General features: G+C 53.5%; 3 protein-coding genes and 1 pseudogene across 5 annotated transcripts in view; 1 reads left to right on the top strand and 3 right to left on the bottom strand.

Moving 5' to 3' along the window:
* Positions 1-12501: 12501 nt before the first annotated feature.
* Positions 12502-13348, top strand: LOC128072978 (shematrin-like protein 1; the record flags this gene model as incomplete). The annotated part of the gene is given in 2 exon segments (XM_052667252.1): positions 12502-13281; positions 13283-13348. Coding segments are annotated over 2 exon segments (846 nt in total), but the record flags the coding sequence as incomplete, so codon positions are not given.
* On the bottom strand, positions 13264-21030 carry LOC128072976 (B-lymphocyte antigen CD19-like). Of its 3 annotated transcripts, XM_052667248.1 has the most exons (12): positions 20912-21030; positions 19358-19465; positions 18504-18546; positions 18227-18297; positions 17797-17928; positions 17218-17265; positions 16877-16915; positions 16562-16597; positions 15126-15185; positions 14552-14623; positions 13568-13610; positions 13264-13479 (listed from the first exon to the last, which is right to left on the bottom strand). In XM_052667248.1, exons 1-12 carry the CDS (start codon positions 21015-21017, stop codon positions 13476-13478), a joined length of 762 nt encoding a protein of 253 aa, XP_052523208.1. In that variant the 5' UTR covers positions 21018-21030; the 3' UTR covers positions 13264-13475. The 3 variants fall into 3 exon arrangements, with proteins under 3 accessions (XP_052523208.1, XP_052523210.1, XP_052523211.1); XM_052667250.1 differs by lacking the exon at positions 14552-14623; XM_052667251.1 differs by lacking the exon at positions 19358-19465.
* Positions 21031-21281: 251 nt separating this feature from the next.
* Positions 21282-24607, bottom strand: part of LOC128072974 (syntaxin-4-like) — a 45708-nt gene continuing 42382 nt past the window's right edge. Inside the window, exons 9-10 of the transcript XR_008202554.1 lie at positions 23152-23481; positions 21282-21656 (exon numbers count right to left, since the gene is read on the bottom strand). The gene's annotated coding sequence lies outside the window, so the exon portion shown is untranslated. The remainder of the gene's footprint in view (positions 21657-23151; positions 23482-24607) is intronic.
* Positions 22378-23071, bottom strand: LOC128072971 (shematrin-like protein 2; annotated as a pseudogene).

Raw genomic sequence — 24607 nt, 5'->3', positions numbered from 1 at the left:
AAGAGGAGAGAAAAAAAAAAAAGAAAAAAAGTCACTACCCAGACTTAGTAGTGCTCAAAGTTTACAAATATCCCAGAACAGTGGCAATACGCCTAACCTTTCAAGGTCAGGTTTTCCAGCACAGAAACCTGAACTGCTGATAATGCTCCCTAACGAAGCTCTCTAAGAGCAGAGAGAAAAAGAGATTCATTCAAAAAGCTAAAAAGCAGCGAGCCCCACGTTGGGCACCAAAAATCTGTCACGGAGTTGACCAGATCAATGTCCGTGACAGGGGAGACAGGCCTCTGCCCTCCCCCCCCACCCCAATCCCACAAAAAATGGGAAGGAAGGAAGGGAGGAAAAGAACAGCGGCAACGATCTATGGAGGAAAACTTATTTTACTATAATATTGGAATACAAGATAACACAATATATACAATTTAATTGAAATTGAGATTAATAAATCAGACAAGATGAGAGAGAGAGTTCCCGGGACCGAGTCCCGGTTGGAATGGCTAGGAAAGCACCTCCAGCACCCACTGCTGGGCAGCAAGAGAGCGCCCCCCCCACCCGGAAGGGCCAGATCCCGTGACTTCTGTAACGTACAGGGATAGGTAGCTGGGATTGGGGGAGTGACACTTTAATGCCCCGTACACTACATGATGTTCTGATGTGGAATACTGAAACCATAAAAAACAAAAACAAAAACAAAAACATAGAACCATGACACCATGAAAGCAGAAACACTGCATTGGTACCTTTGAAACTCAACAATACGACAGGAAGTGCTACTAGGCAGTAGCAGCACAGTGCTAACAGAGAACTTAGAAGCCCCCCCTTGAAATTGGCTCAGTAAATGGCAGTGGGTGGGGGCACCCCTGTGCTCTAAACAGCCTCTCCCAAAAGCAACAACGGTTTACACCCATGCCGGCCGGAAATCGCATTCTGCAGTGGCGGTATGGAAGCTGGGTGACCAATGGCATCAGCACTTGATGCCAGGAAATCAGCAGGACTCTCTGCAGACCTTAGAGCTCCTAGCAGTGCTATGGGCCCTGTCACATTTCAACGAGGATGTGAATATTGTCACTGACTCGTTAGATGTGGCAGGAATCGCCACCAGAACAGAGCATGCGTACATCAAGGAAGTTTCTAGCCTGAGACTATTTCAGCTGCTGCTCCAATTACAGAGAGCAAGCCAGTCCCGAACTAACTGCTATTGCATTATCCACATCCGAAGCCACATGTGGGGAGAGGGCTTAGGTGAAGGAAACGCTATAGCAGATAGTTTAGTTTCCTGCTCGTTTAACTCATCTCGATCGCGATTGTCAGATGCTCGAGAGTCGCCTCGCCTCAATTTTTCCACCCAAACGCAAAAGGCCTCCAACAACAATTGAAGATCCCTGCGGAGGCAGCCCAAAGAATTGTCAGGGCTTTTCCTGTTTGTTCCCATCATAATGACGGGATTGGATTGGGTTATGGAGTAAACCCGAGAGGCCTACAAGTAAATGAGTTGTGGCAAATGGACGTAACTCGTGTCCCTGAGTTTGGTAGGTTAAAGTACATTCATGTTTCCACAGACACGTTTTCTCACTTTATTTGGGCCACGGCACAACCGGGGCAGAAGGCATTGCACGTGGAAAGGCATTTGTGTGCTGCAGTTGCCGTCATGGGCTTGCCAACGAAAATAAAGACGGACAACGGTCCGGCCTACAGTAGCGCTCGTCTTCACAGGTTCCTATCGCTGTGGGGAATCCAACATAGCACAGGCATCTCTCACTCTCCTACCGGTCAAGCTATTGTAGAGAGGGCAAATGGTACTCTGAAGCGCTATCTGAAAAGGTTCTCTGATGTACCTGAGCCAGCAACCAGGCTGGCTAAAGCGCTGTTTGTGTTAAACCATCTGTGCATCTTTGGCTCTGATCAAGTGTCGCCTGTGCAGCTACATGGTGGGAAGGTAGTTAGAGAAAGGTCTATCGAAGTCTGGGTGCGCTACCGAGACCCGAAATCCGGTATCTGGCCAGGTCCAGCTAAAGTGTTGTTCTGGGGACGTGGTTACGTATGTGTGTCTACCCCTACAGGCTCCCTCTGGGTTCCAGCCCGATGGATCCGACCGGACCTTCGGAACAATCATGACTCTGTTTCTAAGGACGGTGCTGACATCCCTGCTAGTGACAAGCGCACGGACGCTCTGGATGCCTCCGCAGCCTAAGCAGAATGTCTGGGTAACAATCGCTAATCAGACGGGCCAGGAGGTTTTGTGCCTTGCTATGTCTTCTCCAAGTAACCCATTTTCTACGTGTTTGCTCGGAATACCCTTAGAATCTTTGCCTTGTCCCCCGTCAGCCCTCCCCTGTAACAGCACACACCCGCGATCGTACGCTGATGGGTGGGATTCATTTCTACCGTATTTCCCACCCGCCGATTTGGAGCCTCAGGAGCGAGAATTATTAGGGTCTATACGGGCCGACTGGTGCATCTTTTTGAATTGGAACAGTATTGCAACAGCCAGCCCCGCCAACCATCCTGTGGTCGTCAACTCCTCTCTCTCTGCTCATCGAAATGCATCTGCCTGGTGCCACTATACTAGTCCTAACATATCAAGATGGTCAAACTCACCCATTCAGCTTCCGCCGGGGATATTCTTGATTTGGGGCGACCGAGCGTGGCCTAGTGTAGCATCCAGATTGAGGGCTGGGCCTTGTACCTTAGGTCGACTGTCACCGTTGGCCCCCACTACGTCAGTGCTGTTACAACACCGTCAGCCTAGAAGGCACAAGCGTATGGCTCATGCCTTCGCTAAAGAATGCGACTGAAACGCTGACTTTTGGAATTTTGAACACAGGTTCTTTTCTTCTCTATCAGCTCCTGGGGTAGCCAGCGCCAAAGCTCTATCTACCCTTCACAAACTGGGCTGCTGGCTCGTTAAGCAAACTAACGCTACATCACTTGCTATTAGTAATCTTTTATTAGATGTAGACTCGGTCCGCCATGCCACTTGTCAAGATCGCGCCGCCATCGATTTTCTGCTACTTGTGCATGGGCATGGGTGTGAGGATCTCGAAGGTATGTGCTGTATGAACTCGTCTGATCACTCGCAATCTATTCCTAAGCAACTGTCTGTTTTACAAGGGCTGACTTCTGGCCTACGAGAAGAAGAAGGTCTGGGGCTGGATCAGTGGCTGAAAAGTCTTGGTTTAGGCCCCTGGGTGCGCGATAGAAGTAAATATTTGTTGGTCCTCCTGGGATTTGTGTTCTTGGTTATGATACCCGTGCCTTGCTGTCTTACCTGTCTGCAAAGCTTCATTACTCGCATGACATCTAGAGCCTTTTGCGCCAATCTGCTAGCCCTAAAAGAGGAAGGGGGAAGTGTGGAGAGCATTGCTGAAAGCTGGCTTGCAGAAATGGGTCATGTTGACACAATCCCGCTGATAAGACTGAAATAACTAGGCAGAAACACTAAACTAAACACTAAATCTATTCTGAATAATCTTAGCATTGTTGGACCATTGAGGAAGCTTTAGAAAAAGCTTCCAAAACCTCAGCAGGTCAGCATTCCCCTACTCCAGGGAAGGTGATGGAGCAGATTGTCTTGAGGGAGACCATGCGGCATGTGCGGGGTGACCGGGGAGGGGATCAGGCCTAGCCAGCTTGGGTTCGTGAAGGGCAGGTCCTGTTTGACCAACCTGATCTCCTTCTATGATCAGTGACCCATCTGGTGGATGAGGGAAAGGCTGTTGCTGTGCTCTACCTAGACTTCAGCAAAGCCTTTGACACTGTCTGCCACAGCATTCTCCTGCAGAAGCTGGCAGCCCGAGGCTTGCATGGGGGCACTCTGGGCTGGATGAGGCGCTGGCTGGAGGGCCGAGCTCAGAGAGTGGTGGTGAATGGAGTTGAATCCAGCTGGCGACCGGTCGCGAGTGGTGTTCCCCAGGGGTCGGTGCTGGGCCTGTCCTCTTCAATATCTTGATTGATGACCTGGACGAGGGCATTGAGTGCAGCCTCAGTAAATTTGCAGATGACACCAAAAGGGCTGGAAGTGTGGATCTGCCTGGGGGTAGCGAGGCCCTGCAGAGGGATCTGGACATGCAGGAGAGCTGGGCTGAAGCCAATGGGATGAGTTTCAACAAGGCCAAATGCTGGGTCCTGCACTTGGGCCACAACAACCCCAGGCGACGCTGCCGGTTTGGGGCGGTGTGGCTGGAGGACGGCGTAGAGGAAATGGACCTGGGCACTTCTCCCTTCCACTCTTCGTCACGGAACGCAGAAGTGGAGCCACGGAGAAGCACACTGCAACGTCCTGTCGCTCGACGGAGAGGCACGGACACCGCATTCCGAGCCAGGCGTAGTGCGTCCTTCATAAACGTACGCCAGGCGAAGTCAAAAAGCGCTCCTTTTCGATGCGCGCAGAAGAGCCCGCGACTCGGGGAAAAGCTGCCGCCGGCAGTCGCTCTTCCGCGCCGAGCGAACAAGGCGAGACCGCGGCTGAGCGCTGGAAGCCGCAACCGGGAAGAAGCGCGATTTCTCGGGCAGCGAGTGCAAACGCTCCGGAGCCATTCAGCGCGAATGCCGGTTTCCAGCCGTGAGAGCCAAGTCGTGCCATTCTTTATCGCGGAACGTGAGGCATCACCTGCCCTGTGTTTCTGGCAGAGGTCAATCCGGTCAGAGCACTTCTGGCTAAAAGTGTGATCTCAAGCTAGAAATAAAACTGGAAGTAAAATGATGTCATTAAAGCTGAACTGACGAAATGACATAAATATATGCGTCTGTCTCCATGCTTGTGACTAGATACTATGTCCATCATTACCTGCTGGTCTAATGAGCCTACGAAAGTTCAAATGGAAATGTTGTCTTGCTGCATAAGGGAGAGAATTCAGTGGTAAAGCCAGGAAAATCCATCTCTTTCAGAAACATTTTCAGGACATAAACAAGCGTTGTATATACCCAGAGCCAATCCAACAGAGAAACGCACTGCCTCTGAGGCAGAGCAAACTAGTTTCTCGCAGTGAGCAATACTGCAGTGTCGCAGCATGGGTTTTGAATTCTGTTTCAGTGGAGGAACTCCAAGAAACAAAAACACATTCATAATAAGCTTCTGCCTGCAATCCTGGAAGTCTTGAAATTCTTGATTGTAGTGTGCTGAGTAAGTGAACAGACATTCTTTTATTCCATCAACGAGAGCGTTTCCTTTTTGTTTTGTTCTGTTTTAATTTAGGCTGCAAATGACGTAAAGGAGAAAGCCACTAAGAACACTAACTAATGAGAGAAAAAATAAACAACACTGGCATTTACTGTTAATGCAGTTCCTACTTCGAGATTGATGGTCAAAGAAATGGTAGGATTTCCTTAGTCTTCGGATAAACTTTCCTGATACTCATTTCTTTGTAGAAAGCACGTGATCCTTAGTTTGCACTTTCTCAGCAAAAGCCAGTGTGCTTTTCAGAATCAACAAATATCTGAACATTCATACGCTCACCGAGTCTCATACTTCTGTGAGCCTACTGCCAGTGTATCCTGTCTAAGATTAAGTGAGTTATTGTCTGGTGATTAAAAAAACGGCATGTTCTAAAGTAGTCCGAATATGATGGCTGCTACTTATCTGAACAGTGTTTCTTTATGGGTAAGCAGAGTAACGGTACGCAGAAGTAAAACCTCAGTCTAGACTAGAGAAATTTCACCACACGAATACTGTTCATGCCTACTAATCTGCTCATCAGACTTTTCTAAATACAATACACAGTATGCTAAAACCTGAGGTCAGACAGTTTTGCTTCCATTTCCTGGTTTGCAACCACTCCAGTTGCGCTGGTTATTCTGTGAAATGAATAGATACGTCAAAAGATAAACTCAGCAACCACTAAGAAACACTGAGTGCTCTGTTTCAGCTTTTTTAACCTTTTCGCATTGTCAGTCACTACGGATATTCTAAGTTTAGCTCATGGAAAGATACTTTTTTCTTGCTCTTTACATCCCACTACTTACTTGATGACTGCTCACATACAACCCTTTAGTGTTTCCATGCCTGTAACTTCCAGACTTTGCTTGTAGGCTCTGTTTCTGAGCGGTCTCATTATAATTATTATTTTTGCTGCATATCATTCTTCTTTATCTTCCATTAAAAAAATGGAGCACATCTTTTCATTACAGAAGATCATAGCCCACCGTCAGCTTTGCTCAGGGAGAATGGATTGATGATTTCTTCGCGTGCCCTGTTCACTTCCATGGCTATTATCTTTTCCATTTCTTCCATTATTTCAGATTTGTTATGCTAGCACTTGCTTTTCATCCTTTCCAAACCTCTACTGTCCTTACCACGGATGAATGGGTGTCTTTCAAAGATTCCTTTTTCTCTTCAAGAAATCTAAGCAGTAAGCAGTTTCGTCTACCTGCTATACAATAGCTTTCAAATTCACTTGGGAAAGAAAGGTATAGTCTGTCAGAGAAAAGAAGGTTCTGAAGGCATATATTTTACATCGCTTGTTTTCTTTTCACACTCAGGATATTGCACAAGTTGTATTTAGTTGACGGAATTTTCGTGAAATTGGACTGGAAGGTAAACCAAAGTATTTCAGGTTTAGAAAGCAACATGGAAAAGGGGAGAGAGCTAGAAAAGCAAACATTTTCCTCTCCTTGACAACATCCAGAGATTTGAAGACAATTCTTACTCTTAATCTTTCTTCCTAACAGCAACAGTTCAGAGTCTACTGAGCGCTAAGTGGACTGTAACTCTGGTTTCAGAGGACAAAGCCAGACAAAAGGCTTCATATATTACATCTGCTGCTGCTTGGCATGGCGGAGCATGGCGTGATACGGTGAAGTGAAACATACTCACCAGGTCTTCATCTTCCACTTCAGAATCTTTCATTTAGCCTTCAGGATACCCCTTCTGGCTGAAGTTTCAGTAACACTATGAAAGGAGTTTTTTAAATCTCCATTTTCATTATGAAGTGATGATTCAGAACGATGTTTTGAAAACTCCCCAAAGCCATGAAGAGTAGCACGCTCAAGATGATAGAGACAATATAGTTGAGAAATGAGTGTGATCAGGAGGATATAAAGGAAAACAAGTTCCCTACTCTTGCTTACCTTTACCTTTCCCAACACACTGTTTTTTCCCTATGCACTTCAGGGGCAAGCGTAAACACTCATAACTACAGATAAACCACGTTGAAACAGAAACACAAGCATGATGCATGTTCCACTGTCAAATGCTCTAGGAGTCTTAAGCAAGGTTTTACGGAACCAAAAGCAGAGTGCTAGTTTCTGAGAGAGATTTGGTGAAGCCAATGGCTTTGAGGTTTTCAAAGGAAGAAGCCATTGTGAGCATAACAGACAGCCAAGGACTAGGTAGCATTATCGAAATTGGGAGGTAGGAGTTTGTTTGTAATCCAAGATAAATGGCAGAGAGGTATATCTATCGGTGGTAGAAAAAGAGAGACCACACTCTACATCACAGGTGTGGGTGGCAAGATTAAATGAAATGCAGGCCACATGGGCAGATGATTTACAGAAGAAAACGAAAACAAAGGAAATCAGAGTCAGCCGGAAGATATTTCTACTAGAAACACCGAAGAGCCATCACCTCCTTTCCTATCACTGTTTGATCACTGTTCCCTGGGAGAAGAAGCTGACCTTCACCACACCTCAAACAGGTCTCAGGGAGTTGCAGAGAGTGATCAGGTCTCCCTTGGAGCCTTATCTTCTCCAGACTCAACAATCCTAGCTCCCTCAGCCACTCCCCAGAAGACTTGGATTCCAGACCGTTCTCCAGCTTCGTTGCCCCTCTCCGGACACATTCCATGGCCTCAAGGTCTTCCTTGTAGTGAGTGGCCCAAAACTGAACACAGAGCTCATGTTGTGGCCTCACCAGGCAGACAATCACCTCCTTAGTCCCTCTTGAATGATCTTGGAACTCTCTAATATGTGCTATCTTTGTGTCTTTACATACCCGACTGTGAATTCTTCAGGCCCCTCTGTGAATTCTGTGAAAAGAATCATCATGAACTGCTAGCAAAGAAATCAATACGGCATAAAACTGCACTGTGATTAAACTAGAAACCTGGAATCAGATACATGGATCATCCAGAAGTAATGGTTCCTATTTATTGATTTCCATGGAAACTCAAACTGAGGCACAAAGGGCACAATAACACAGTTTGATCGAGAAAATTCTCAGCTACAAAGCCTTTTTTTTTCCAACATAATCACTGTCATCAGCCAATTTGTGCAGACGAGCTGCTTGAGACACTCTCTATTCATTGGAACAGTATTGCAACAGCCAGCCCCGCCAACCATCCTGTGGTCGTCAACTCCTCTCTCTCTGCTCATCGAAATGCATCTGCCTGGTGCCACTATACTAGTCCTAACATATCAAGATGGTCAAACTCACCCATTCAGCTTCCGCCGGGGATATTCTTGATTTGGGGCGACCGAGCGTGGCCTAGTGTAGCATCCAGATTGAGGGCTGGGCCTTGTACCTTAGGTCGACTGTCACCGTTGGCCCCCACTACGTCAGTGCTGTTACAACACCGTCAGCCTAGAAGGCACAAGCGTATGGCTCATGCCTTCACTAAAGAATGCGACTGAAACGCTGACTTTTGGAATTTTGAACACAGGTTCTTTTCTTCTCTATCAGCTCCTGGGGTAGCCAGCGCCAAAGCTCTATCTACCCCTCACAAACTGGGCTGCTGGCTCGCTAAGCAAACTAACGCTACATCACTTGCTATTAGTAATCTTTTATTAGATGTAGACTCGGTCCGCCATGCCACTTGTCAAGATCGCGCCGCCATCGATTTTCTGCTACTTGTGCATGGGCATGGGTGTGAGGATCTCGAAGGTATGTGCTGTATGAACTTGTCTGATCACTCGCAATCTATTCCTAAGCAACTGTCTGTTTTACAAGGGCTGACTTCTGGCCTACGAGAAGAAGAAGGTCTGGGGCTGGATCAGTGGCTGAAAAGTCTTGGTTTAGGCCCCTGGGTGCGCGATAGAAGTAAATATTTGTTGGTCCTCCTGGGATTTGTGTTCTTGGTTATGATATCCGTGCCTTGCTGTCTTACCTGTCTGCAAAGCTTCATTACTCGCATGACATCTAGAGCCTTTTGCGCCAATCTGCTAGCCCTAAAAGAGGAAGGGGGAAGTGTGGAGAGCATTGCTGAAAGCTGGCTTGCAGAAAAGGGTCATGTTGACACAATCCCGCTGATAAGACTGAAATAACTAGGCAGAAACACGAGCCTGCTGACCTATCATCATCAAGGACAGCGTGCCCTTGCAGGATTATGAGAAACCAAGATGAAGGAATAACGGGATGCAGAACTGGGGGTGCTGACTGCGGCAATGCTGCTGCGGTTGTATCAGCTACCCGCGCGCCGACCTATCAGGAGCTGGCCTTTTGCAAGATGTATACGCCTCATGATACGCTGTAATAAAGAACGGTGCCTTCTGATGAAAGTTGAGAAAGCTTGATCAAGCCCTTGGTCGTATCTTTTCTCCCGCCGGTTCCTACACCTCAGCAGGTTAGCATTTTTCCCCTACTCCAGGGAAGGTGATGGAGCAGATTGTCTTGAGGGAGACCATGCGGCATGTGCGGGGTGACCGGGGAGGGGACCAGGCCTAGCCAGCTTGGGTTTGTGAAGGGCAAATCCTGTTTGACCAACCTGATCTCCTTCTATGATCTAGTGACCCATCTGGTGGATGAGGGAAAGGCTGTTGCTGTGCTCTACCTAGACTTCAGCAAAGCCTTTGACACTGTCTGCCACAGCATCTCCTGCAGAAGCTGGCAGCCCGAGGCTTGCATGGGGGCACTCTGGGCTGGATGAGGCGCTGGCTGGAGGGCCGAGCTCAGAGAGTGGTGGTGAATGGAGTTGAATCCAGCTGGCGACCGGTCGCGAGTGGTGTTCCCCAGGGGTCGGTGCTGGGCCTGTCCTCTTCAATATCTTGATTGATGACCTGGACGAGGGCATCGAGTGCAGCCTCAGTAAATTTCCAGATGACACCAAATGGGCTGGAAGTGTGGATCTGCCTGGGGGTAGCGAGGCCCTGCAGAGGGATCTGGACAGGCAGGAGAGCTGGGCTGAAGCCAATGGGATGAGGTTCAACAAGGCCAAATGCCGGGTCCTGCACTTGGGCCACAACAACCCCAGGCGACGCTGCCGGTTTGGGGCGGTGTGGCTGGAGGACGGCGTAGAGGAAATGGACCTGGGGGTATTGACTGATGCTCGGCTCAACATGAGCCGACAGTGTGCCCAGGTGGCCAAGAAGGCCAATGGCAGCCTGGCTTGCATCAGAAACAGCGCTGCAAGCAGGAGCAGAGAGGTGATTGTTCCCCTGTATTCAGCACTGGTGAGGCCGCACCTCGAGTGCTGTGTCCAGTTTTGGGCCCCTCACTGCAAGAAAGACATCGAGGCCCTGGAACGTGTTCAAAGGAGGGCAATGAAATGGTGAGGGGTCTGGAACACAGGGCTGATGAGGAGAGGCTGAAGGAGCTGGGAATGTTCAGCCTGGAGAAGAGGAGGCTCAGGGGAGACCTCATTGCTCTCTATAACTTCCTGAAGGGAGGCTGCAGTGAGCTGGGGGTCGGCCTCTGCTCTCATTACTGATAGGAGCAGAGGGAATGGCTTCAAGCTGCGGCAGGGGAGATTCAGGCTGGACATGAGGAAATATTACTGTTCAGAAAGGGTGGTCAGGCACTGCAATGGATGCACAGGGAGGTGGTGGAGTCACCGACCCTGGAGGTGTTCAAGAAAGGCTGGATGTTGTGTTGAGGGACATGGTTTAGTAGGAGCTATTGGGAATGGGTGAACGGTTGGACTGGGTGATCTTTTAGGTCTTTTCCAACCTTGGTGATTCTATGATTCTATGATTCTATGATTCTAAATCCCTGTTTTTCCCCTGAAATATCGCTCATTTTCATAGAAATCCCTATTTTTCCCCTTAAATATCGCTTATTTTCACAGAAATCCCTGTTGTTCCCCATAGAAATCCCTGTTTTTCCCCTGAAATATCGCTTATTTTCGTAGAAATCCCATGGGGCTCTATGGGGTCTCTATGTGGCTCTATGGGGTCTCTATGGGGCTTTATGTTGCTCTATGGGGGGTCTGGGAGGCTCTATTGAGGCTCTATGGGGCGTTATGGCATCTCTATTGGGGTCTGGGGGCTCTATGGGTTCTCTATGATGCTCTATGTGGGTCGGGGGTGCTCTATGGGGCTTTATGGGATCTCTATGGGGTATCAATGGGGCTGTATGGGGTCTCTATGGGGGTCTGGGGGGCTCTATTGAGGCTCTATGGGGCTCTATGGGGCTCTATGTGGGTCTGGGGGTCTCTATGGGGTCTATGGGGTCCCTATGGGGTCTATGGGGTCCCTATGGGGGCTCTATGGGGTCTGTGGGGTCCCTGTGGAGTCTCTATGAGGTCCTTATGGGGTTTATGGGGTCCCTATGGGGTCTCTGTGGGGTCTAGTCCCTGTGGGGTCTCTATAGGGTCCTTACGGGGTCCCTATGAGGTCTCTATGGTGCTATATGGGGTCCCTATGAGTCCCTATATGTCTCTATGGGGTCTCTATGGGGTCTGGTCTCTATGGGTCCCTATGGGGTCTCTAGGGGGTCTCTATGGGGTCTCTATGGGGTCTCTGTGGGGTCTGGTTTCTATGGGGTTCCTATGGGGTCCCTATGGGTCTCTATGGGGTCCCTATGGGGCCCTATGGGATGTATGGGGTTGTTATGGGGTCCCTATGGGTCTCTATGGGTCCCTATGGGGTCTCTATGGGGTCCCTGTGGTGTCCCTATGGGGCTCTATGGGGCCCCTGGAGGGTCTCCATGGGGTCTGGTCCCTATGGGGTCTCTATGGTGCTCTATGGGGTCCCTATGTGATCCCTTTGGGTCCCTATGGGTCCCTATGGGGTCGCTATGGTGCTGACCCCCTTCTTCTCCCCCCCCCCCCCCCAGGTTCTGACAGCCACCGGCAACAGCCCCAAAATCGACGTCTTCACCAACCTGGGCTACCGCGCCTTCTCCCTGGCCTTCACCTGACCTCTGCCCCCCAAAAAACCCCACAGGGACCCCAAAAAAACCCCACAGACACCCAAAAAACCCCATAGAAACCCCCATATCCCACCCAAAACCCCACATGGCCCCCAAAAACACACAGACCCCCCAGCCCAAACCTCACATCCCCCCAAAAACCCCATAGAAAACCCCATATCCTACTCCAAAAAACCCCATATCCCCCCCAAAAGCCCCAGAGACCCCCCCAAAACCCCATAGAAAACCCCATAGCCCCCCCAGAAACCCCATATCCCCCCAAAAAACCTCACAACCCCCCAAAAAACCCCATAGCTCCCCAAAAATCCCATAGCCCCCCCCCCAAAAAACCCCATAGAAAACCCCAAATCCCCCCCAAAACCCCAGAGTTCGTTTCGTTCGTCGCCTGCTTCCACTTCCGGTTTTTTAATTAAGGCGCTTTTCTTAATTACAGCCTCAGTCGTTGGTCGTCATTAAGGAGGGGAGGGGGTGGGGGTGGGGGGGCTCTATGGGGTCTATGGGGGCTCTATGGGGTCTGTGGGGTCCCTATGGGGTCTGTAGGGGCTCTATGGGGTTTATGGGGTTTCTATGGGGTCTATGGGGTCCCTATGGGGTCTGTGGGGTCCCTATGGGGTCTCTATGGGGTCTCTATGGGGTCTGTAGGGGCTCTATGAGGTCTATGGGGTCCCTATGGGGTCCCTATGGGGTCCCTATGGGGTCTATGGGGTTTGTGGGGTCTTTATGGGGCATCTATGGGGTCTACGGGGTCTCTATGGGGGCTCTATGGCTCTCTATGGGGTCCCTATGGGGTGCCCATGGGGCTCTATGGGTCCCTTTGGGGTCTGGTCCCTATATGGTCCCTATGGGGTCCTTATGGGGTCTCTACGGGGTCTGTGGGCTCTCTATGGGGTCTGTGAGGCTCTATGGGGTCCCTATGGGGTCTGTGGGGTCTCTACAGATTCCTTATGGAGTCTCTATGGGCTCTCTATGGGGTCAGTGGGGCTCTATGGTGTCCCTATGGGGTCTCTATGGGGTCTGTGGGGCTCTATGGTGTCCCTATGGGGTCTCTATGGGGTCTGTGGGGTGTCTGTGGGGTCTCTATGGGGTCACTGGGGCTCTATGGGGTCCCTATGGGGCCAGTGGTTCTCTTTGGGTCTTTATGGGGTCTGTGGGCCTCTATGGGGTCTATAGGGTCCCTATGGGGGCTCTATGGGGTCCCTATGGGGGCTCTATGGGGTCAGTGGGGCTCTATGGGGTCTCTATGGGATCTGTGGGGCTCTACGGGATCTCTATGGGGTCTCTGTGGGGTCTGTGGTGTCTCTATGGGGTCAGTGGGGCTCTATGGAATCCCTATGGGGTCCATTGGGGTCAGAAGGGGTCACAGTGGGGTCACAGCAGGGTCATGGGGTCACACTGGGGTCATGGTGTGGTCATGGGGTCACACGAGGTCACAGCGGGTTCACATGGGGTCACGGCAGGGTCACTGTGTGGTTATGGGGTCACCCGAGGTCACAGCAGGGTCACATGGGGTCACAGCAGGGTCATGGGGTCACGGCGGGGTCGCGGGGTCACGGGGTCAGCTCAGCGCCCGCCATGTTCTCATAGGAGCCGGCATCTGGGGGGGGGGGGGGGGACGACACAGCTCCATTGTCCCCATTGACCCCAATGTCCCCAGTGTCCCCATTGTCCCCATTGACACCAAATGTCCCCAATGTCCCCACTGATCCCCATTGACCCCAGTGTCCCCATTGATCCCCATTGTCCCCAATGTCCCCAATTGACCCCTATGTCCCCATTGACCTCATTGTCCCCAATGTTCCCATTGATCCATTGACCCCCATTGACCCCATTGATCCCCACTGTCCCCACTGATCCCCAATGTCCCCATTGACCTCATTGCCCCCAATGTCCCCAAATATCCCCAATGTCCCAATTGACCCCAATGTCCCCATTGACCTCATTGCCCCCAATGTCCCCAATGTCCCCATTGACCTCATTGATCCCCACTGTCCCCACTGATCCCCACTGTCCCCACTGTCCCCAACGTCCCAATTGACCCCTACGTCCCAATTGATCCCCATTGTCCCCAATGTCCCCATTGATCCCCATTGACCCCAATGTCCCCATTGACCTCATTGCCCCCAATGTCCCCAATGTCCCCATTGACCCCAATGTCCCCATTGACCCCAATGTCCCCATTGACCTCATTGCCCCCAGTGTCCTCATTGACCCCAATGTCCCCATTGACCTCATTGCCCCCAATGTCCCCAAATGTCCCCAAATGTCCCCAAATGTCCCAATTGACCTCATTGCCCCCAATGTCCCCAATGTCCCCACTAATCCCCATTGTCCCCAATGTCCCAATTGACCCCTATGTCCCCATTGACCCCTATGTCCCCATTGACCCCATTGATCCCCATTGTCCCCACTGTCCCCATTCTCTCCCCAAGTCCCCATTCCCCCCTCCCCCGCTGTCCCCATATCCCCAAAGATGTCCCTAAAGATGGGCCCCAACCATGTCCCCAATGTCCCCAGCGATGTCCCCAATGTCCCCACCGTCCTCATGCCCGTCCCGACACGGCGCTGCTGCCCTCCTTGTGCCCCCCATCTCCTCGTAGGGCTGTGAACCTGAGGGGGGGGGGGGGTGGCTTTGTGTTCCCCCCTCCCCATTTGGGGACATTGGGGGGTGGCTTTGTGTCCCCCGTCCCCCCCCCCCCCCATTGGGTGGCTTTGTGTCCCCCCTCCCCCATTTGGGGACATCGGGGGCTGGCTTTATGCCCCCCCCCAATTTGGGGACACTGGGGGGTGGCTTTGTGTCCCCCACCCCCCCATTGGGTGGCTTTGTGTCCCCTCTCTCAATCTGGGGACATTGGGGGGTGGCTTTGCGTCGTCCCCCCCCCATTTGGGGACATTGAGGGGTGGCTTTGTGTCCCCCCACCCCCATTTGGGGACATTGGGGGATGCCTTTGTGTCCCACCCACCCCCCCCCCCATTTGGGAACATTGAGGGGTGGCTTTGTGTCCCCCCACACCCCATTTGGGGACACTGGGGGGGTGGCTTCGTGTTCCCCCCCCACCCCCCCTTGGGGACATTGGGGGGGGGAGGGTGACATTTAGTGTCCCCAACCCACCTGCGGAGCCGTCACTGCGCCCGTCCCAGCGCTGTGCTGCCAGCAGCGCCCGCTGCAGCCCTGGGGACAAAAGGGGGACATCAGGGACATCGGGGGAGGGGGGGGGGGACATCGCTGGGGACAGCAGGGGGGATTTGGGGACAGCGTTGGGGACAGCGGGGACACTGTTGGGGGAGCGTGGGGGACGTCACTGGGGAGATGGGGACAGTGGGGGACATTGGGGACATTGTTGGGGACATTGGGGACATTGTTGGGGACATCTTAGGGGACACCTTTGGGGATACGGGGACATTGGGGACATTGGGGACATCGTTGGGGACATGGGGATAGGGGGGAACATTGGGGACATCTTTGGGGACATAGGGGGACACCTTTGGGGACATCACTGGGGATATGGGGGCAGTCAAGGACAGTGGGGACATCGCTGGGGACATTGGGGGACAACTTTGGGGATATGGGGACATTGGGGACATCATTGGGGACATTGGGGGACACCTTAAGGGACATCTTTGGGGACATGGGGACAGTGGGGGACATTGGGGACATCATAGGGGACATGGGGGACATCTTTGGGGACATCTTTGGGGACAGTGGGGGACATTTTTGGGGACACCTTTGGGGATATGGGGACATTGGGGACATTGGGGACATCGTTGGAGACATTGGGGACAATGGGGGAATCACTGGGGACATTGGGGACACCTTTGGGGACATCTTTGGGGATATGGGGACAGTGGGGGACACTGGGGACACTGGGGACAGTGGGGGGGAATGGGGACAGTGACCCTATAGGGCTGGCTGACCCTATATGGGTTTGTGACCCCATAAGGTGTGTGATCCCATAAGCGACCCCATAAGCGCCTCTGTAAGTGACTCCATAAGCGCCCCTATAAGCGCCCCTATAAGCGACCCTACAAGCGACCCCATAAACGACCCTATAAGTGACCCCATAAGTGCCCCTATAAATGCCCCCATAAGTGACCTCATAATTGATCCCATAAGTGTCCCCATAAGCGACCCCATAAGCTATGTGACCCTATAAGCAACCCTATAAGGTGTGTGATCCTATAAGCGACCCTATAAGGTTTCTGACCCTATAAACCCCCCTATAAGCGAACCTATAAGCGACCCTATAAGCGCCCCCACAAGCGACCTTATAAGCAATCCTATAAGCGACACCATAAGCACCCCTATAAGCGCCCCTATAAGTGACCCCATAAGTGAACCTATAAGTGACCCTACAAGTGCCCCCATAAGCGACCCTATAAGAGACTCTATAAGCAACCCCATAAGCGCCCCTATAAACACCTGTATAAGCGACCCCATAAGCAACCCTATAAGCATCCCTATAAGCGACACTGTAAGTGCCCCCATAAGTGACCCTATAAGCGACCCTATAACTGTCCCCATAAGCGACCCTATAAGCGCCCCATTACCTGTGATGAGCTGCGCTGCTCCCGGGCTCAGGGCGGCTGTGGGGTGAGAAGGGAGCGGCCCCATAAGGAGTGACCCCATAAGGAGCGGCCCGATAAGGAACAGCCCCATAAGGAGCGACCCCATAAGGAATGGCCCCATAAGGAGCGGCCCTATAAGTTATGGGGTTTTATGGGGTTCTGGGGGGTTTTGGGGGGTTTTGGAGGGTTTTGGGGGGGGGGGTTGGGGGGTTTTATGGGGTTTTGGGGGGTTTATGGGGTTTTGTGGGGTTTATGGGGTTTTGTGGGGTTTTGGGGCGGGTTTATGGGGTTGCTCACCTGAAGCTGGGCCGGATTTGGGGTCGTTCTCGTAGCTCCCTGTGGGGTGCAAAAGGTTTGGGGTTGTGGGGCTTTGGGGTCTTGCGGGGTCTTATGGGGTTGTGGGGTCAGTGTGGGGTCCTATGGGGTGGCTGTGGGGTTGTGGGGTCCTATGGGGTCTTATGGGGTGGCTGTGGGGTCTCTATGGGTCTGTATGGGGCACTATGGGTTGCAATGGGGCTCTATGGGGTCTCTATGGGGTGCTATGGGGTCTCTATGGTTTCTGTGGGGCGCTATGGGGTCTCTATGGGTCTCTATGGGGCGCTATGGGGCTCTATGGGGCGCTATGGGGCAGCACTGACCAGCAGAGCTCCGTGATGCAGGCGCTCCGGGTTCGTTCTCGTATCCATCTGTGGGGTGGGGATCAGTGGGGCAGCACCCCATAACCACCCCATAACCACCCCATAGCACCCCATAACCACCCCACAGCACCCCACAGCACCCCATTACGCCCTATAGCACCCCATAACCCCTCACAGCCCCCCATAAAACCCCACAGTCACCTCATAGCCACCCCACAAACTCCCATAGCACCCCATAACCCCCCATAGAACCCTATAGAACCCCATAGCACCCCATAGACACCCCATAGCACCCCATAGACACCCCATAGAACCCCACAACCCCCATAGCATCCCACAGCACCCCATTATGCCCCACAGCACCCTGCAACCCCCCATAGCACCCCACAAACACCCCATAGACACCCCATAGCACCCCACAACCCCCCACAGCATCCTACAGCACCCTACAGCACCCCATAGAGACCCATAGCACCCTGTAGCGCCCCACAGCCCCGCATAGCACCCCATAGACACCCCATAACCCCCCATAGCACCCCATAACCCCCCATAGCGCCCCATAGCCGCCCCCCATCTGACCGCTGTTGCTGTCTGGGTGCTCGTAGCCTTCATCCTCCTCCTCCTCTTCCTCCTCCTCCTCGTGCTGTGGGTCGCTGCCCCACGGCGTCTGGGGGGGGCTGCCTATGGGGCTGGCCAGCTGTGCGGGGGGTGCTGGGGGGAGATGGGGGGCTGATGTGGGGCGGGATGTGGGGCAGAGGGGGGGAAAGGATGTGGGGCAGAGGGAGAGATGTGGGGCAGACGTAGGGAGGGATGTGGGGCAGGATGTGGGGTGGGATGTGAAGCAGAGAGGGAGGGATGTGGGGCAGAGGGGGGGCAGGATGTAGGACAGGATGTGGGATGGGATGTGGGGCAGAGGGGGGGCAGATGTGGGGCAGAGAGAGGGGGGATGTGGGGCAGGATGTGGGGTAGGATGTGGGGCGGTTATGGGGCAGCTATGGGGCGAACTCACAGGAATGAGCCGTGGGGCAGAGCGCGTTCCCATAGCTGTTGTGGGGCCCAGGTTCCGATACACGCAGAAATCTGTGGAGCAGAGGGGTGGGTCTGCCCCATAGATCCCAGCTCCATAGATCCCAGCCCCATAGATCCCAGCCCCACAGATCCCCATATAACCCCAGCCCCCCAGATCCCTGCCCCATAGATCCCCAGCCCCACAGATTCCTGCCCCATAGATCCCCAGCCCCACAGATCCCTGCCCCATAGATCCCAGCCCCACAGATCCCCCTCACCTGCGGTCCCACAGGCGCTGCTGCTGTGCGTGGAGCTGCTGAGCTGTGGGGCAGAGATTGGGGTGGCTCTTCTGTGCCCCATAGAAACCCCATAGAGACCCCACAGAAACCCCACAGACCCAACAGAGCTCCATAAAGACCCTATAGACCCTATAGAGACCCCATAAATGCCCCATAGAGACCCTGACACCCCAAAGACCCCCATAGAAACCCCATAAAGACCCCACAGACCCCATAGAGCCCCATAAAACCCCGGAGACCGCACTGACCCCATACAGACCCCATAGGGACCCCATAAAGACTCCAGAGACCCCCACAGAAACCCCATAGAGACCCCATAGAGACCCACAGAAACCCCACAGACCCAATAGAGCCTCATAAAGACCCCATAGACCCTATAGAAACCCCACAGACCCCATAGAGACCCAATAGAGCCCCGTAAAACCCCACAGAGACCCCACTGACCCCATAAGACCCCATAGAGACCCCATAACCCCACAGAAACCCTATAGAGACCCCATAGCGCCCATAGAGACCCCACAGAGACCCCACAGAGCCCCATAGAAACCCTACAGGGACCCCACAGACCCCATAGAGACCCCATAAGGACCCCATAGAGACCCCCTAGAGACCCCACAGACCTCACAGACCCCATAACCCCACAGACCCCATAGAGACCCCATAGAGACCCCATAGACACCCTATAAAGACCTCATAGACCCCATAGAGACCCCATAGAGACCCATGGAGACCCATGGAGACCCCATAGAGACCCCACAGAGACCCCACAGAGACCCCACAGACCCCATAAAGACCCCATAGAGACCCCATAACCCCAGAGAGACCCCACTGACCCCGATGTCGCCTCCACAGCCCCACAGCCACCGCCGACCCCACAGCGCCGTACAGGAACCCAAAAACCCCCAAAGGAGCCACGCGACCCCACAGAGCCGGGAACAGACCTGGGGTCAATGGGGTCAGGGGGGTCAATGGGGTCACAGGAGCCCCACAGACCCCATAAACGGCCCCATAAAGCCCGGCACGGCCCCATAGATCCCATAATACCCCATAGAGCCCATAAAAAGCCCTAAGAATCCCATAAACACCCCACAGACCTCATAAATGCCCCATAGATCCCGTCATGGCCCCATAGAACCCATAATGCCCCACAGATCCCATAAACACCCCATAGATCCCATCATGGCCCCATAGATCCCACAAAAAAACCCTAAATGCCCCATAAACATCCCATAGATCCCATAAAAGCCCCATAGAACCCATAATGCCCCATAGATCCCATAAATACCCCATAGATCCCATAAATGCCCCATAGATCCCATTATGGCCCTATAGATCCCACAAAAAAACCCTAAATGCCCCATAAACATCCCATAGATCCCATAAAAGCCCCATAGAACCCATAATGCCCCATAGATCCCATAAATACCCCATAGATCCCATAAATACCCCATAGATCCCTTCATGGCCCCATAGATCCCACAAAAAAACACTAAATACCCCATAAACACCCCATAGATCCCATAAATGCCCCATAGATCCCATCATGGCCCCACAGAACCCTTAAACACCCCACAGATCCCATAAACATCCCATAACCCCCCACCCCATAACCGCCCCATAAACCTCCCCACCCCATATCCCTCCCTACCCCATATCCAACCCATAACCCCTCACCCCATAACCCCATATCCACCCCATAACCCCATTTCCACCCCATTTCCACCCCATAACCGCCCCATATCCACCCCATAACCCCATTTCCATCCCATAACCCCATACCCACCCCATAGCCACCCCATAACCCCATATCCACCCCATAACCCCATATCCACCACATATCCACCCCATAACTGCCCCATGACCCCCCATTTTCTCCCCATATCCACCCCATTCCCTCCCCATACCCACCCCATAACCCCACTTCCACCCCATATCCACCCCATAACCGCCCCATAACCCCATACCCACCCCATAAATGCCCCATAACCACCCCATAAATGCCCCATAACCACCCCATAACCCCCACCCCATATCCACCCCATAACTGCCCCATAACCCCCTCATTTTCTCCCCATATTGACCCCATACCCTCCCCATACCCACCCCATAACCCCACTTCCACCCCATAACCGCCCCATAACCCCATATCCACCCCATAACCCCATATCCACCCCATAACTGCCCCATAACCCCCCATTTTCTCCCCCTATTGACCGCATACCCAGCCCATAACCACCCCACAATCCCATATCCACCCCATATCCACCCTATAACCACCCCATAACCCCATACCCACCCCATACCCACCCCATAACCGCCCCATAACCGCCCCATACCCACCCCATAACCCCATATCCACCCCATACCCACCCCATAACCCCCCTCACCATCGGGGTCGCTGACTTCCAGCTCCACCTCCTCAGCCCCCCCACCGCTTGCTTCCTCTTCCTCTTCCTCTTCTTCTTCCTCCTCCTCCCCCCCCCCCCACTCCATAAAAATCCCCTAAATCGCCCATCCCCCCCCCAAACAATTTGGGATCCCATTTTAGGGGAGGGAGGGGGGGGAAATCCCAGCCGTCGGGGGCGGGGCTTAAACCGTGGCTTAAGTTGAGGGCGGGGCTTAAATCGGGGGAGCGGCTACCGTCGGGGGCGTGGCTTCGGTCGGGGGCGCGAACGCCGGGGTGGGCGGGGCGTCGGTCGGGGGCGTGGCTTTGATCGGGGGCGTGGTTTAGGTCAGGGGTGCGAACGCCGGGGTGGGCGTGGCTTCGGTCGGGGGCGTGGCTACCGGGGTGGGCGTGGCTTCGGTCGGGGGTGCGAACGCCGGGTTGGGCGTTGTTTCTATCGGGGGCGTGGCTCGCATTGTCGGCGTGTCCCGGAAGCCCCGCCCACTCGCAACGGTACCGCCCACTTTGGGACTTCCGCAGCCCCCATAGGTGCAGTCCTCCCATGGGACCCAAACCCGAACCCGGTGCCGCCCAACCGTTTAAAATAGGGGGACCGGAAGTCCCGCCCCGGAAGTTGCCGCGGAACCACGTGACTCGGGATGGTGGAGGTTTTTTTGGGGCAGGGGGCGGGGATGGGAGGCACGGGAGCTGCAGAACGGAACCCGGGGCGGCCCGAAGGGATGGCAGAGCTGTGGGGCACAGAGAGACACAGGGAGCCCATAGGGACCCCATAGGGAGCCCATAGGGAGCCCATAGGGACCCCACAGATACCCCATAGGGACCCCCTGACCCTGTAGAGACCCCATAGAGACCCCATAGGGACCCCATAGAGACCCCATAGAGACCCCATAGGGACCCCATAGGGACCACATAGGGACCCCATAGGGACCCCATAGGGACCCCATAGAGACCCCATAGGGACCCCATAGGGACCCCATAGACCCCCACATACGCCATAAAGACCCCATAGAGACCCCATTGAGCCCCACTGACCCCATAGAGACCCCATAGAGACCCCATAAACCCACACAGACCCCATAGAGACCTCAGACCCCCATAGAGACCACACAGACACCCCATAGGGACCCCACAGACCCCATAGAAACCTCATAGAGACCCCATGGAGACCCCCATAGAGACCCCATAGAGACCACACAGACACCACAGAGACCCCAGACCCCATGGAGCCCCACTGACCCAATAGAGACCTCATAGAGACCCCGTAGACCCCACAGAGCCCCACTGACCCCATAGAGACCCCACAGACCCCATAGAACCCCACAGAGACCCTGCAGAGACCCCAGACCCCCATAGAGACCGCATAGACTCCATAGAGACTCACTGACCCCATAGAGACCCCACATACCCCATAGGGACCCACAGACCCCACAGAGACTGCACAGAGCACCACTAACCCCATAGAATCCCATAGAGACCCCACAGAGAACCCACAGAGACCCCATAGAGCTCCACAGACCCCATAGAGACCCCATAGAGCCCCACAGACTCCATAGAGACCCCACAGAGCCCCACAAAGCCCATAGAGACCACACATACCCCATAGAGACCCCAAAGACCCCATAGGGACCCCATAGGGACCAACAGACCCTATAGAGACACATGGAGACCCCACAGGCCCCATAGAGCCCCCACATACCCCATAGGGACCCCATAACAACCCCACAGAGCCCCATTGACCCCATAGAGACCCCACAGAGCCCACAGAGACCCATAGACCCCATAGGCACCCACAGAGACCCCATAGAGACCCCATAGACCCCCACAGACCCCATAGAAACCACATAGGGACCCACAGACCCCATAGAGACCCCATAGAGCCCCACAGACCCCATAGAGACCACATAGGGACCCACAGACCCCATAGGGACCCACAGTCCCCCTAGGGACCCATGGAGACCCCATAGAGCCCCACTGACCCCATAGAGACCACATAGGGACCCACAGACCCCATAGGGACCCACAGTCCCCCTAGGGACCCATGGAAACCCCATAGAGCCCCCACATACTCCATAGAACCCCATAGGGACACACAGACGCCATAGGGACCCCACAGAGACCCATAGACCCCATAGGAACCCACACAGACCCCATAGAGACCCCCATGACCCCCCCTCTCCATTCCCCCCCCCCTCCATGACCCCCAGTGACCCCTTGACTTCTCACCTCCCAACATCACGTGAACGGTTCCGGCCCGTTCTCCAATCGCGCAATCGTACCGACCCACGTGCTCCCTTCTCATTGGTCCCAAGTTAAGCCCCGCCCCTTCCGTCCACTCCCCCAACGGGAGGGGCCGCCCATTGTGGAACCACTGAGCGGTGGGCGTGGCTTGGCGCGGGGGCGTGGCTTGGCGAGGGGCCGCGGCTCGAAGGGGCGTGGGTTCGTCGGGGGGCGTGGCTTGCGTCCCGTTTGTGGGCGTGGCTTCGGCGGGGGGCGTGGCCACGGGGCAGCGCAGCGTCACATTGGAGTCAATGGGAGCGGCTACAAAAAGCTTCTCTATGGGGGGGGGGGGGGTGGGGTTGAATTTTGGGTCATTTTGGCCCTTTTTGATCATTTTCTCCCCTCCCCTTTCCGGTTTTTCCTTTCTTCCCGCCCCCATTTTAACCGTTTTCCCTCATTTTTTTGCACCAAATTCCTTCCTGTCTTCCCATTTTTGGCCTATTTCCCCATCCATTTCCCCCCACTTCCCCATCAATTTCCCCATTCATTTCCCCATTTCCCCATCGATTTCCCCATTTCCCCATCAATTTCCCCAATTTTCTCACTAATTTCCCCATTTCCCCATTAATCACCCCATGTCCCCATTCATTTCCCATTTCCCCATCAATTTCCCACAATTTCCCCATTAATTTCCCCATCAACTTCCCCATTTCCCCATTCATTTCCCCATTTCCCCATTGATTTTCCCAATTTTCTCACTAATTTCCCCATTTCCCCATCAATTTCCCCCAATTTCCCCATTTTCCCCATCAATTTCCCCTACTTTTCCCATTTTCCCCCCCAATTTCCTCATTTCCTCCCCAATTTCACCATTTCCCCCAATTTTCCCATCAATTTCCCCAATTTCCTCCCCAATTTCCCCATCAATTTCCCCCAATTTCCCCATTTTCCCCCAATTTTCCCCATTTTTCCCATCAATTTCCCCCATTTTTCCCATTTCCCCCCAATTTCCTCATTTCCTCCCCAATTTTCTCAATTTCCCCCCATTTCCTCCCCAATTTCCCCATTTCTCCATCCATTTCCCATCCACTTCCCAATTTCCACCCATTTTCCCCATTTATTTCCCATCAATTTCCCCATTTCCCCCCAATTCCCATCATTTTTCCCCCAATTCCCCCCCCCCAATTTCCCCCATTCCCCAAAATCCCCTTTTTCTCCCCCTCCCCCCTCTTTCCCCCCATAATTCCATCATTTTTCCCAAAATTCCCTTTTTTCCTCCCAATTTTTCCCCCATCCCCCCAATTTTCCCCCAATTCCCTATCCCAAATTTTCCCCCAATTCAGCCCCAATTTCCCCCATTCCCCCAAATCCCCTTTTTCTCCCCCCTCCCCCCCTTTTCCCCCTTCCCCCCCCCCTTCTCCCCAATCCCCCCCTTTTTCCCCAAATCCCCACTTTTCCACCC

This window comes from Tympanuchus pallidicinctus, unplaced genomic scaffold, assembly GCF_026119805.1.
Source record: "Tympanuchus pallidicinctus isolate F22 unplaced genomic scaffold, pur_lepc_1.0 scaffold78, whole genome shotgun sequence".
In the NCBI taxonomy this organism is placed as follows: domain Eukaryota; kingdom Metazoa; phylum Chordata; class Aves; order Galliformes; family Phasianidae; genus Tympanuchus; species Tympanuchus pallidicinctus.
The sequence above is the reverse complement of the archived record's forward strand: the minus strand, read 5'-3'. Positions and strand labels throughout refer to the sequence as shown.

What these genes read in the sequence shown, in the direction of transcription:
- LOC128072976 (XM_052667248.1), bottom strand. Translation starts at nt 21,017, where the DNA reads ATGGAGTGGGGGGGGGGGGAGGAGGAGGAAGAAGAAGAGGAAGAGGAA. An exon ending in CAGCGCCTGTGGGACCGCAG is followed by an intron (nt 18,298 to 18,503) that starts GTGAGGGGGATC and finishes TCTGCTCCACAG; the next exon opens with ATTTCTGCGTGTATCGGAAC. An exon ending in CTGCCCCACGGCTCATTCCT is followed by an intron (nt 17,929 to 18,226) that starts GTGAGTTCGCCC and finishes ATCTCCCCCCAG; the next exon opens with CACCCCCCGCACAGCTGGCC.